Source organism: Pinus tabuliformis, chromosome 9 (genome assembly GCF_031772625.1).
Source record: "Pinus tabuliformis cultivar Carrire ecotype Pingquan chromosome 9, CPIR1, whole genome shotgun sequence".
Classification (NCBI taxonomy): Eukaryota; Viridiplantae; Streptophyta; class Pinopsida; order Pinales; family Pinaceae; genus Pinus; species Pinus tabuliformis.
This window is the reverse complement of record NC_142307.1, coordinates 886,750,315-886,766,091: the sequence shown is the minus strand read 5'-3', so window position 1 is coordinate 886,766,091 and position 15,777 is coordinate 886,750,315. Positions and strand designations below refer to the sequence as shown.

The 15,777-nt window shown below is 37.9% G+C and overlaps 1 protein-coding gene across 1 annotated transcript in view; it reads left to right on the top strand.

Moving 5' to 3' along the window:
- The first annotated feature begins 5,188 nt into the window (after nucleotides 1-5,188).
- Nucleotides 5,189-15,777, top strand: part of LOC149151612 (uncharacterized) — a 36,411-nt gene continuing 25,822 nt past the window's right edge. The window contains 1 exon segment of the mRNA XM_089443211.1: nucleotides 5,189-5,290. Within this exon segment, the coding sequence (XP_089299337.1) occupies nucleotides 5,189-5,290 (102 nt within the window).

Below are 15,777 nucleotides of genomic sequence, written 5' to 3'. Positions count from 1 at the left end.
TTGGCAAAGCTCAGAAGTAGAAATGAAGAAATACCTTGGGTCTTGGGAGGATATTTTAACATGATTAAATCACTTTCTGAAAAAAAAGGAGGCACCAGATTGCTTAATAAAGACTCCAAATTGTTCCAAACCTTCACAGATGATATGAATCTGGTTGACTCGGCAATGCATAATGGCCTTTTTACTTGGAACAACAAAAGAGGAGGTGAGGCTCAGGTAGCCTCCAAGTTAGACAGATTTTTGATCTCAGAGGAGCTTATGCTAGCAAATAGAGAAATAATAGCTAAAGTTCTCCCCTTTGGAGGTTCTGATCACTGGCCGATTCAATTAGAACTCAAGGGGTTTGATTCTCCCAGGAATAGACCCTTCAGGTTTGAGAATATCTGGCTCTCCCACCCAGACTTCATTAGCAACATTGACAAATGGTGGGTAGAAGATCTGCAGATCCAGGGTACTAACATGTTCATCCTACACAAAAGACTTCAACATATTAAATTCAGACTCAAAGAATGGAACAAGAAGGTTTTTGGTAACATTTTTGTGGATAAAAAGGCAGTGGAAACCAAACTACAGGAACTCAATCAAGCATTGATCATAGAGGGTTTTGATAAAGTCAAAAGTCAGCAAGCTGATAAACACCATCAAGAATGGGAAAAATTATGCAAACAAGAGGAAATCTTTTGGAGACAAAAGTCTCAAATTCAATGGCTCAAAGAAGGTAAACATAATACTAAATTTTTTCATAGACCCGCCATAGCCAATAGAGCTCACAACAGAATCTCTTTGATATTAAATGACAATGGGGAGCTCCAGACCTCTCATAAGAATATCAAATATGTGTTGATTCAACATTTCAAAAGTATCACTAAGGAAAATAATCCAGACAGAGAGCAATGCATCAAAGATATTATAAAAAATATCCCTAAGCTAGTGTGAAGAGAGGACAATTCTAACCTGATCAAAACAGTCACCGAAGAGGAAGTCAGTGAAGTTATTAAAGATATGCAGAATGGCAAAGCTCGAGGTCTAGATTGTTTCAATGTGGATTTTTTTAAGGCCTATTGGAACATTGTCAAGCAGGACATTCTGAATGTTGTGGAGGATTCCAAAAGAAGCACAACTATTTTGAAATCCCTCAACACCTCCTTCATCTCTCTGATCCCTAAACAGGATTCAGCCCTGACTGCTGATAAGTATAGACCCATTGCTTTATGCAATGTGGTATACAAGATTATATCCAAGGTTTTGGCTAGCAGACTCAAACCTCTTCTTCCTTCTTTAATCTCAGGTGAACAATCTGGTTATGTGGAAGGCAGACAAATCCTTAATAATATTATTCTAGCCCACGAGACAGTTCACATGCTAACCAGCAAAAGACAGGCCGGTATGATCATGCAATTAGATATTGCCAAAGCCTATGACAAGGTAAACTGGATCTATATCAAGAGGATCCTTTCTACTTTTGGGTTTGATCACAACTGGGTCAGATGGGTTATGGCTCTGGTTACCTCTTCCAGCTTTTCTATTCTAGTGAATGGATCTCCCTCAGATATCTTCACTCCTTCTAGAGGCCTCAGGCAGGGTGACCCACTCTCTCCCTTTCTCTTTATCCTCATGATGGAAGGATTGGGCAGAGCCATTAAGAAAGCTAAAGCCTTCGGAAAAATTAAGGGCCTTCAATTAACAGAGAATGGACAGACAATGACACACCAACAATTTGTGGATGATACAATGCTGCATGGAATTCCTATAGTCAAAGAAGCTTCAGCATACAAAAAGATCCTGAATAACTTTGCCTTGGCTACAGGTATGGAAGTTAATCTCTCCAAATCAATTTTTTTTTCTTAAATACTAACATTGCAATTCAGAGAAATATCTCCAGAATTCTGGGCTTTCAAAGGGATTCCCTCCCTTCAAAGTATTTGGGAATTCCCCTTACAGCCAGGCCCCTGCACAAAAGTATTTCGGAACCGGTGCTCAACAAGATGCAAGACAAAGTTAAAAAATGGACTATCAGATCATTGAACCTAGCTGGTAGGTTGATACTGACAAAAGTCGTTCTACAGTCAATCCCGATTTTCTTTTTATCAGCCCTCCCAGCTCCCAAAGGTGTCTTACAGCAATTCAGGAATATCCAGAGAGACTTCCTTTGGGGCAAGGAAGAAACAAGGAAGAAATGGGCCCTTGTTTCTTGGGATAAAATCTACAAACCTAAGAGTCACGGGGGTCTAGGCTTAGATGATTAGGAAATTCTAAGTAATGTTCTAGGAGCCAAACTCTGGTGGAGATGGGTTAAAGAACTAGAAGCTCAATGGGCTAAAACCTAGAAATAAAAATATGCAAGTTCGTGGCAAACAAATGATCTTATTACAATGTCTGGAAACATAAAAGGCTCTTACATCGGGAATAAAGCTTGGGAAAACAGAAGCCTAGTACAAGACTATAGTTTATGGGAAATCAAAGTAGGAGATCTTGCTCTCTTTTGGGAGGACAAATGGTAGCAAGAACCAATGTTGTTAAAAGAGGAATGTATGATCCTCAATCAGGAAATAGATTCCCAAGGATTAACCAAAGTTAAATATTTCTGGAATCTTCCTCACAACTCTAGAAAATGGAGAAATTGGAGAAGCATAGACTGTAGAGATGACATCCCCCTAAAAATAAAAGCCGAGGCAATTATGAGCATGCTAAGACAAAGGAAAATCTTAGTAACAGAGGGGCAGGATCAGTTAAGATGGGGCGTCAATAAAGAAGGCTCCTTTAATCTTAAGGAAGCTAAGAGAATTACCCTGAATCTAGATTCTAGCAATTCAACAAATTCATGGCAACAACTTTGGAGCCACCAAGGGTGGATGAAGATCAAGCTATTCATGTGGTTAGTTCACCACAAATTTTTTTTTAACTTGGGATAACATTAGGAAAATAGGGGTTATTGGTCCTTCTAGATGTCAGCTATGTGAAGCTCAAGAGGAAACAATGGAGCATATTATTAATAGTTGCACCTTTATCACCTGGTTGTGGGATTCTTTTGCCACCATTTTTCAACAGATAGACAGAGACAAAGGAAGCATCACTAATACCCTGAACAAGTGGAGAAGGAACTTTTCAGAGAATGAGATTCTCAATCTGGACTAGGCCTTTATGCCAAGCTTCATTATCTAGAATGTGTGGAAAGAACGGAATAAAAGAATTTTCAATGATGAAAAAACTAGTCCTCTCCCCCTGTTGGATCTAATCTTGAAGCAGATTAAGGAGATAGTTAGTACCACTGTTCACAATTATCCCAAAAACCCTCCCACAGAAAATGAGATGAGAACTCTCAGGCAACTGAGAATGCAAGAGATCATTACTAATGGACTTAGTAGAAGAGAAGGAAATTTGGGAAAGGATAAGGATTTCTGGCAGCCTCCATCGAAAGGGTACCTGAAATGCAATATTGATGGTGCTTCAAAAGGAAACCCTGGAATAGCCAGATACAGAGGGGTGTTAAGAGATGAAGAAGGTTTTATAGTCTTCATTTTCCACTGCCACTTAGGTAAATCCACAAACAATATGGCTGAATTAATGGCCTTAGAACAATGCCTAGAACTGCTGAATCTAAATCATAGCTCAAATGTCATCATAGAGGCAGACTTAGAGATCTCCATAAAAGCTGTTAAAAGAATTAGTTGTGGAGCAGTGCCAGAGAAGGTCTCAAAACACTGGAGACCAATACAAGTGTATCAAAGAGTTCAAAAACATCTCCTAAGTCTACGAACTGTTAGTTTCAGACATGTTAGACGAGAAGCCAACAAACTAGCAGACACTTTAGCCAACCAAGGGGTGATTAATTCAAAGTGCAGATTTGAAATGAAATGGCAGGAGGTGACTGAGGGTAGAGTAAAATTTCTATGCGAAGAACAAGCAGCAGAAGATAGAGAAATTTTTAAATATTGGGCCAGAAGGAAAGGTATTGAATGAAGATGTCTAAACAGGTTCGATCTCAGTTCTCGGGTTGGTACCGGGAAGATGAACATGCTCAAAGCAGTCATATAACACCCTGGCGGAAAGTGACTAGATCCCTTTCCCTTCAGGTTGTACTACAGGGTTCTATCCACAGTCAGCAGCGGTCTCTATTTGGAAAAGGGTGGTTCCAATTTTTTGGCAAAGGCGGTTCCCCTACATTCCTCTCACTGGTCGGAAAACTAGGCTCAAGAAGTTTACGGGTGATCACTCGGCTTTGGTACGCTAAGTGGTTTTTTTTTTTTGGGATTGATCCCATTAGGATCCCGCCATGTGGCTAGGGAGGGGTAATGAAACCACCCTCCATTGCGCGTTAAGTTTCGCACATCTTAAGCGGTGCCATATTTTGTTGTGCCGCCCGATTTTGTATGTTGATTTAACTGTCAGATTTGTAAGTACTTTTTTGTGGGGCCACGAGTCTTATCGAGCTTGTCGCGATAATGACGTGGGCATTTAGTGGAGCCTTTGATTAGGATTTTGATTTTTTTTTGTTCAACCTAAGGTTGATTTGAGAGATTATTATGGTATGTTGTATAGGGGTGGGGCTTTACTATGGCAGCATGCCCTTGGCTTTCCTTAGTCCATGTGGCCGGCATGGTTATTGTATATTCTGTAAATTTATTTTTGGTTTAATGAAATAGAAGGAACGACTCTTGCTTAAGCAAAAAAATGATAAGTTCGTAGTTGACGTGGCTCTTGATGATTCAATTAATGTTAATCATTATACTAAATCCTAACCATGTGACGTTTTCATGTTCGTGAAACAAGAAGAAAAGGTTACTCTTATTGAAAACTTTACAAAGGCTCTTGTTTTTGAAAGGATTTACTTTCCATAGGAGAACTTGAGCATGGCATCTGCTAATATTTGAAGTCTGTTGGTATGAAAAATTAGGCCTCGGCTAGAAAATCCCATGATAAGGATAAGGATTCTTTTGACTTTGAGACTCTAGCCAAATCTATGAAGCAATTGACCAGCAAAGTTCCAAAGTTGAAAAGGAAAACCAATGAGAGTTCGTCAGGAAGTAAGTCTTCCAATCCTTTCTTTAAAAGCAATAATAATCTGCTTGCAAAGTTAGCTCAAAGATCTACTATGAATTTCAATGTAGAAGATCCTAGTATGGAGAATTACTGAACCTTTCACCAAGCTTCTCATTCAGAAAATATTTGTCCAAAATGGATACATAATATGACCGCAGTAGTTACAAAGGTGCTTGAGGATCAGATGATTGGTGATGAAGATAAGGAAACTGAAGATGTTGAAGACGAAATTGTTCCCCCCGATGATAATGTTAGTTATTCTGTGTTATAATTTTAAGTTATTTGAGGGGTTGAAGTCCAATCTATCCAATAAGCCACTGTGGGAGACACTCCCCCCTTAAGGCATCGAAGACATATAACCTGAGGAGTAAAGGTTCAGTAGTAGAAACCATGCCAGAAGAGAATAAAAAGGAACTATTAAGAAGGATTTTTCCCCTGAACAATCCAACCCATCCTTCAACCTCAGCTCCCAAAATTTCATCCAACCAAACCATGAAGAGTTCTTTGAAAAGTGGTAAAGTTAACTCCAATGATCCTAAAAACTCAACTAAATCCTTGCAACCTGCTCCTACTCCTCAAACATCTAAAGAAGAAAATATGTCTTTGGATATGGGATACAACATTATAGAGGACATGAAGACGACATGGGCCAATATTTCACTTTATGAACTTGCTAAGCTAGCTAGTTAGCAGGAGTTAATCATTAAAACCTTTGCTACCACATCTCCTACCGGTAGGTCTTCTTCCTCCTCAAAGGCTATCTTTTCTAGCGAGTCCAAAACTTTGGTTAATCTACAATCCATTTTCAATGCTATGAATGAAAATTCTAGAGGCTCAAATCCCCCATTTATTTTGAATTTTGAGATCTTTAACTACAATGTACACAATTGTCTTGTCGATTTTGGTGCATCTACCAAAGTCATGCCCTTGTCTATTTGCAAGAAATTGAACATCCAACTAGAAAAGATAGATGCTAAGATCATTCAATTAGATAGGTCTCAAGTCCCTACCATGGGAGAATTTAACAATGTGATAATTTATCTTCAGTATTTAGAGTGCATCAACGCATATACATAGTGGTTGTTGCCATACCCAAAACTTATGGACTGTTTCTAAGTAGGGACTGGTCGAGCAAACTACAGGGGTATTTTTCAACTGATTGGTCTTATATTTGGCTTCCTTAAAAAGGTAAAAATAACCAAATCTAAGTTAAAAGTGATCCCTGTATGAAGCATATGATAATTGAGTTGGAAGCTCCAAATGAGATGATTATATTAACTGATGAGGAGTTGGGAATGTTCTTTTTAAAGATGGACATCAGGTGATATGAAGTCATATCATCGCCTATTCCACCAAACGCGCATTTGGAACTCCTTCCTTATCTCCCCGCTGACGCTAATGAACCTTCTACTATATATGTAAATAGATTTAGCATGTACATGGTAATTACAATGAAATTTGGACTTTATATTGTGATGGGTCTAATACTTAGGATGGAGTTGGTGTCGGTTGCATTATGATGGACCCCCAAAAAATAAGTTTTTAATTTCTTGCAGGTTAAAATTTTAGTCTACTAACAACACCATATAGTATGAGGCATTCATCCTCAGACTCAAGAAGGTTATTGATCTCAAAGTTGAATGTCTAAAGGTGGTTGGTGATTCATAAATGATCATAAGACAAGTATGCAATACTATTCATTTTTTATCATTGCATATGAAAAACTATCAACAAGAGGTATGGCCCCTGATTTCTTCTTTTAAGGTTTTTGGTATTAAATCTATTCCTAGAATTAATAATGCTTTTGCTAATACTCTAGCTAATGTCGTAGCCAAGTTTACACCTTTGAGGGATGGTTTTTATATTGAGATTATTTATAAATATGTCGTCCTAGATAACATAAATAATCTTTGTGTTTTCAATGATGGTTAAGAGATATTAGATTTCATTTCCAACATAGATGTATTGAAAGACGCGGCAATAGATGAAGAGCATGACAAAACATTACAAGAAGAGGCTAATGCACTCAAGGACAACCCCATGCCCAAAGGTGGTGTTACATTGGAAAACTTATTTGATCTACAAAACTAGTTTCGGGGACCTCCAAATATCAAGGTCCAAAGTTCCACGTTATCACATGAGAAAATTAATATTTTGATTGATGTTGACCCTAATTTCATCAATCTACGCGTTGGCTACTCACCCACTGAAAGACAAACATTCATCAACTTGTTCAGGAAGTATCAGGATGTATTTTCTTGGATGTACAATGAGCTCAAGACATATGAGACCCCAATCATCCAACATGTCATACCTATAAAAGGTGGGGTCAAGCCACTTCAACAAAATATATGGAAAGTGCACCCAACATTGAATCCCTTCATTCAGAAGGAATTAAAGAAGTTGTTAGATGCACAAATTATTTTCAAGGTCAGACACTCCACCTAGGTCTCGAATCTAGACCCTGTACAAAGAATGTCTAGTCATATCTAGCTATGGATCGATTTGCAAAATATGAACTAGGTTGCAGATAAACATAACTATCTTATTCCCTCTATGGAGAAAATTCTACAAACACTATATATATCTGAAATGTTTTTTTTACTCGATGGTTGGGTATAATTAGGTTTTAGTAGTTGAGCCAGATTGATTAAAGACAATTTTTAGAAATAATTGGGGAACATTTGCCTTTTGATACATGCCCTTTGGCCTCATTAGTGCTGGAGCCACATTGTAAAGGGCGACAGAAACTAATTTAAGAGATATTATTTGCCAAAATGTGGTAGTGTATTTGGATGATGTGACAATGTTTTCAATGAGGAGATTGGATCAAATCCACCATCTAAAGCATATATTTGAATGTTGTAGAAAATACGAAATATCACTTAATCCCAAGAAGAGTGTATTCATGGTGTTCGAAGGAAAGCTTCTTGGGAACATCATAACTAAAAGAAGTATCATCATTGATCCTGAACGTGTGAAGGCTATTGTGCAAATCCCACTTCCTAGTAGTAAGAAGGATATGCAGTCTTTCCTGGGAAAGATCAACTTTCTTTGTAAGTTTATTTCAAATTTTGCTCAGATAGTGAAACCATTGGAGAACATGATAAATAAGGATGTGAGATTTAGTGGAACCAAGAAGAGAAGGAAACATTTGATAGTATCAATAAATCCATTATCGAAGCCCATTATCTTTACAACCCTGATTTCCACAAACATTTTATTATGTATTCATTTTCTTCAGATTCATTATTAGCAGTTGTGCTGACACAAAAGGACAGTAAACGTGAGGAGTAGGCCATATATTTCATGATTACTAGTCTACAAGGTTCAAAGCTCAACTACCCTGACATGGAAAAACAAACATATGTTGTTTACAAAGTTTCTAAACTTTTTCAGCCATAGATCCTGAAGAATAATGTGACGATGTTCGTACCTCACCCAATCATTCGGTCATTGTTCATCCAATAGGAATTGGGTGAAAGAAGAGCTAACTAGATGAATTTCCTCCAGGAATATGACTTGGAGTTCAAGCCTTCTCACACAATAAAAGGATATAGGCTATGTAAATTGGCTACTGAAGCTTCTCACTAGCTGGACAAAGAACTAGAAGGGTGGGATCAGGAGATTGAAATGTACCAAATGATCTGATTCCAGCACATGATTATGCATCATCTTGGTATACTGATATGAAGCAGTATTTAGGACAAGGGACCTTGTCTCCTCCATTTTATGAGAAATAGAAAAAAAATTTAAAGCTTAAAGTTGCATCTTATTAGCTATTTCAAGGTAATCTGTTTCATAAACACCACAATGGCATATTGCTCAAATTTTTAGAATATGACGATGAACAAAAGGTGTTGAAGAAGCTACATGATCGGCCAATAGGTGGAAATTATGTCGCTGATACTAAAATGCATAAAATCATGAGAGCTTGTTTCTATTAGCCTACCTTGTTTAGGGATGCCCACACATATGTGCTAAAATGCTCTATATATCATAGATGTGCCAAAAGGGAATCACAGCTGATCATGCCACTCCAGTATATAGTATTTGAATAACATTTTTAGAAGTGGGGGTTGGATTTCATTGGAGATATCGTGTCACATTCATCAAAACAACACATGTACATAATCACAACCATAGACTACTTCACGAGATGGGTGGAAGTTGTGAATTTACATCAAATCAATGACCAGGAGGTAATTCATTTCATTAATCAAAACATAATAACCAGGTTCAATGTTCCTACCTCCCTTGCATTTGATAATACTACTTATTTCTCATTATTCAAATTATATGATTCTGCTTTGGAAAATGGTATCATTTTGAAACATTCAGCTAATTACTACCCCCAAGGCAACAAACTAGCATAGTCCACCAATAAGAACCTAATCTGTATTGTCAAGAAAACCTTGTTGTTACATCAAATAAATTGGCACAACGCCTTAACCAATGCATTTTGGGTAGACCATGTCACCCTAAACCATCTCTTGAGACTTACCTTTATTTCCTGGTGTATGGGAAAGAAGCAATATTACTGCCAAACTTATACCTCCCTGCCCTCCAATAATCACAAGAGTCTCGAGGCACACCTTGTGCTACCATGCAAAGCTAAATTGATACTCTACTTAAACTTGAGGAAGAGAGACAAACGACTAGAGATAAGTTTTTCATACACCAAAATCAAATCAAGAGATTGTTCGATAAGAAATCCACATGGAGGAATGAAATCAACGTAAGTGATCTAGTCTTGAAATGGGATCAAGCCCACGAGGACAAAGGAAAGCACACTAAATTTCAAGCCTTATGGATTGGACCTTTTCATGTTAAATAAAAGCTTGGTCAACATACCTACCACTTACAAACCCTAGAGGGGAGGATTGAACCCCTTCCTGTAAATGGACAAGCCCTTAAGCTTTACTTTACCTAGCAGCTCCTTTGGCTGCTTCCCCATCCTTGTATATATCTTTCTTTTCTATTTTATTTTTTCTTCTACAATTAGTTCCTAATATCATTCCTACATTATGCATTTCATCTTTGTATTTAGTTCTATATTTCCTCCATGTCATCTCTGTCATGATAACCTAATTCATGAATAACAACTTTAGTCTGAATAAAGAACTCTTGAACATTTCTCAACATTGAATGCACTCCAGAGTTGAGGTAGCTCCTACACCAATGGTTTAATTGTTATACTCTTGTTTGTTCTTGCTCTCAACTACCTTTAAAGTCACAACCTAACTGAGATGTGAAGACCAGTCTCAGTGTGGAACCTTGATTATCCAAGGCACCCTATCTTCAATAGCAATACCCTCTCTGTTGACCTGGTCTTATAGTTTGAAAATTGGTTCACACCCACTGACTTGAAAGGGAGAAAGAAAAACCATAATGGGTGAAACACTGTCGGGAAAAATAATAAAGTCTATGAAAAACAAGAAACAACCTCTCTTGCACGTAAAATAAGTCGAGATCCCTTATCTTCCCTGGAAAAATGAATGCCTAATAAATAATTATAATGAGCATATACGAAAGAAAAAGTTAAGTAAAGGGTAAAGGATTGAGAAAGGATTCCTGCATAGAGAGGCCATTGAGGTACTATCCAGGCTCACTGGCAGCAGAGCAATGTTTGCAATTTCTAGGATGTGACTCTGTCGGGGTACTGTCTAGGCTTGCTAGAAGTGGAGCAACACCATAGATCTATAACTACAATACTAAACTTTTATAGCCTATACATCATTATCTAAACCGCTATTTCAAGTCATTGGGAATACTCTTCGTGGTTGTGTTTGGTGAGCTAAGTCAAGATAGTGAGGAACCTATGATCAACACTAAAGGGTAACTTGGAGACGTCAGTGGGACTCATGATCTTGGGACAACACACTCGCAAGGGGCTATTTCACTCTAAAACTAGGATGAGAAGAGACTCTGAGGTTCTACTAGTGAATCACAAGTTGTTGTAGTTGTTACAATAACCCCAAAATTTGACCCCCTTCAAAATTTTGGAGCCCCCCTCCTTACTAGACTTTTCCCCTTTGTATACACCTTAATAAGGTTTCACACCTCGGTATCGAGTCATGTTTCCCTTAATCACTTGAGAAAATTTCAAGTTACTAGTTTTGAGCTTAACTTTATCTCAAGGTTGCAAGTTACATATGTAAGCCATAACTTTAGATGAAAAGTTGCAACCAACAACCCCTTTCAAGCACATCTAATTTACCTATTTCGTTGAGTTGCACATTCCATAGGTCACAAAATTCTCAACATTTTAAAATCAACAACCAAGCGACCTTGCAACCTTGCAAATAGTACCAACCATTATTCTCAGGTCGTAAAGTCATACAGTCGCACTCCTATTGACCTTCTATCTTGTGACCATAATTTCTTGTGACCTTGCAACATAGATAACATTAAGCTCTTTAAACACATAGTCTCTAGGTCATGACCTATTAGAGATCATGATCTGTGATCTCCCTTAATCTGTGACCCTGTAACCTTCAAAATCCCACACATGCAACCATTCTACATATACATCCCTCACTCATTTTTCACTCTTCGGCTTATTGAAGCGCTCAAGGTAGGTGGACTTGGCAACCTGGTAAGCATGTGACTCCTTCTCTCTAGGTAAGAATCTCTTCACCTTCCCTAAAATCCTTTGTCATTGCCACCTATCTTCCTTTGCACTCCAGAGCTTGCATTTTCTTTTCAACTAGGATTTAATCACCTCCATGAGCCATTTTAAAGCCTAAACTCACCCTAAAACCCTCCAAACCTCAATTCACCCACCTAGTTGTGTGTTTAACTCCCTGTTCCTCATTTCAAGGACATGTCCTCATTAGGTGATCTTCCCTTGATCTTTTGTGCTCCCATAAGTTTAGCACTCACCCTAAAACCATATTTTTCCTCCTAAGTCATCACTTAACCACTTTAGCCACTGAGAAATACCAAGTCACACTCCAAAAGCTCGTGATAACCTCAAGATCGCTAGGTCACAAAGTCACACCATGATTTTAGGCGATATGTTGTAATCTTGTGACTGTACAACCTTCCATTCTTGCAACCTCTTAATCATGTGAAGTTGTGACTTGCGACCTTCAACATCTTCAAAGCCTCAGGTCGTAAAGTCATTATTCCAATATTGTTTTGATAAATAACCCCTAAACTACTACGACCCTATGACCTTCCCTTAAACTAGTTCTAGTCTCATGATTTCTTGTCCTACCCCTCACATTTCGAAGTCTAGTTCATGAATCTCAAGGAAAATTTTATCGTAAAATTTAGAAACCTTGGCGAATCTTACTAGTCCCTAATATGAAAATTGTAAAATTTTTGGTGATAGTTTTGTAGAAATATTTATATCTATAATCATTTTATATTAGTCTATATAAAATATTACCAGTTTTTAAGGTAAAACAATTTTGTACTATAAAATTTGGGTGAATAATTTTTAGAAAAAATGGAAATGGACGAATTTGATTGAAAAAGCATGGAAAATTAGCCCGCCTGCGAATATTAGACCCTAAAATTTTCCCTATTCATAATCATTGTTCTGGTTATTATTATTTATGCCATAGTTTTCATATTGGGTTTGTTTGTTTGAAATTCTAGGTGACATTGATTTGGATTGTATATCCATGTCATCTTTCTCTCGATAAATGGCACCTCCAGTAGTCAAATCTTCTCGCAAAAGTGTAGAGAGAATCAACCAAGCAATTCTAGAAGGGATGCTACCACCACCAATCTACAAAGACATGAAATTAAATATCAACAAAACCACCAAGCTCTCATGGTTTGAAATCTATTTAGAGTTCTCAATGAGAGATATTCCCTAGGGCCATGAGGATTTCAGGGTATCCATCAATGTCAAGAGGTCTTGGCTCCATCAAGTAGCCATGCATTGGCCAATATTCTCATGTGTAGAAATCATTGACTTGATACTACAAAACAATAATACATATTGATGGGTTATAAGGAGTCACATAGGCGAAGCTTTCACTTCTTTAATTGCTCCAGATATTTCCGCCTGTTATAAGCTACCAGAGCAAGAAGAGTCCTTCAAAACTAGGTGGTTATTATACTTCCAAATGTCAACCAAAGATATTCTAAAGTCATGGTGGAAAGAACCATCCAATTTGCAGGTCGATGTTGATCAAGTATAGAGAACATAAGGCCTTAGGAAAGTCTATCAGCTTTTGGCAGCAATGATGAATTGATTGTATGGAAAGTCATATATCAACACATTTCTTGGAACATGAGTCCTTATCATGTACATGGTTTCTATCATAGGAACTATTTTCATCTGAGCAATAATTCAGGCTTTGACTTTGATATCTAATATACAGGAAACAAAGAACCTGGATAAGGACTAGTCGTCAGGTTTTTATATGGAATTGTACCTCCTAGATGCAGTATATGTGAGATGCCATTTTAAGGGGCAGAGTTACAATTGGATCCTTGAGATGTCAAATCCTGTGAACCTTTATTATAAGATATTTTGGGACCCAATATACAAGAGTATGCATCAAATCATTCCCGAGTCATTTATTGCCCCTTTGTACCAGTTTCTCTTCAGGGAAGATGCTCCTTGCATGTCCAAGAGAGCTAAGGAAAGAATCATTAGAGTGGTAGAGTAGTTTCCCATCGAAGAAGGCACCTTTATCAAAGTTTTAAGATCCTATAAACCCCCTCATGCTCTCCCCAAGTTGGTGACAGACAATCTGCTCCTACAAGAGGTTTTCTATCAGATGACTACAGGGTTCTCTAAAACACTAGTCAAAGGCAAGAAAAAGCCTTGGCTCTTGTTTTGGAGAATTTGGTATCTATGGATAATACTAATTCCCTAGATAAGTAGTTGTATCTAGAACAATAGTTTAAAGTGTTTTAGGCTTTTCCTATAAGCAATAGATAAGATGAGAAGATAATAAGACCTACTTGTAGTTTCGCTTTCCTCTCGTCTCCCTTGTATCGATCCTGTCGCTCCTTCTCGTACTTAATACGCTTGAGAAGTACCTTGTAAACACAACAAAAAACAAAGAACCTATCAAAGCACACGATCCATTCAATATAAGTGAAAGGAATCAGATACAATTCACACATATAAGCATTATGAAACAATACAAACATATGGGAAAAAGGTTCAAACACTTTATTAGATAGAAGAAGGAACTACAACCATTGGTGTCTGATTCAAAGCCATTCCTCCAGTTTGGATCCCATCCACATCACATCAAAAGCATGACAAACTTGTAGAATTACAATACTTGCTTCAAAGCCAAATCTCATAGCGACATTATCTCCTTACAATTCAACATAATCTAGTCCCTAATCACTCAGATGAGTGGAAAATTTATAAGAAGATGAAGAAGGTTTTGTCATAAATGGTGGCATTGAATGGCCTTCCATACCTAGAATTAGTTCCATGGAGGAAGGGATGAGAGGATAGGATGCACCTTAACTCATTCATCATCCGTTTTCGAGCTCATAGGAGTTGATAAGTGAGGGAACCTTATAGATGACTCCAAAAGATAAGAATATTCCCCAAACCTTATGTGAATTTCGCTCATTCTCGCCTAGTGCAGGTGAAAGGAAGCCTAAGTGCTCTGTAGAGCACCCTGGCAGTGGACTCAACTGCTCTGCAGCGCACCTTTACAAGGGCTTACCTGTGCTGGTCCCTCTAGAGGCTATTTCTAGATGTCTTCAAGTCATGAAATTGTCTGGGAAGGAGGAATTCAAAGGGGTGACTTGTTTAGGGCATGAAGTAACTGAAATTAGGGTTTGATGAGCCCTAAAACATTGATCTGGATGTTGGGAATTGATGTGCTCAAATGGATCTATAACAGCTGCCCCCTAAAGCATGAAGTCAGAAAAATGCCAATGTCGAATGAAATGATTTACGATGTGATGAGGAGGTATCAAAGTGGAAGGTGACCTGCATCAATTACAGTGCATATATCATGATATTTTAATTACGTGAATTTTTGAGGGAAGGCATACCCATGCTCATCTTATAAACTTTCATTACATGTACATAAACAGTCGTCTACAGATATAGACCCATGATCGGAATGACCATCAATGTAAACTTGCCATTGTACATATGATTTAGTACTCTTGAAATCGCAGCCCAGATGGATGAAACTAGATTCGGGGTCTTATATCTCATTCAATTCTTTGCTCAAGTATGAGTCTAACCATGTGAATATGTGATTTGAAGTTGAACATGTGAAGACACCATCTGATTACCAACCAATGATGTAAGTTGTTAATAGATGCGAGATAAATCACCGATAATGATAATGATCCTCAAGGTATTGCAGTACATTCTGCATGGTGTGAATGGATGATTTGATGTTGAACACCATACAAAGTCTTTCGATCGAAGGCCATTGATGTATGCCTATCGCCAGAAGCGAGAGACCTGCCATTGATGCATGCAATCCTCAAGGTACTAAAAGGGTGTGTCTAAGTCAACTTCTTAGATAATGAGCTGATGTCGACAAGAAGCGACTCGTCGCAGGAGGGCCTTGATGTATCCCACATCAATGACATGAAACGAGTGTAGTGATTTTTGAGATGGAATTTGACTAATGACACAAGGTTCAGCAATGGTGGTCATGAAAATGAAGGTTTATGGTATTGCAAAGGATGGATTTTGACTGAATGACTTCTCTTTAACATGTCAGTGACACTGAAATGAATTGTAGCATTAACCCAAAACAAAGTGATGGATGGTATGAT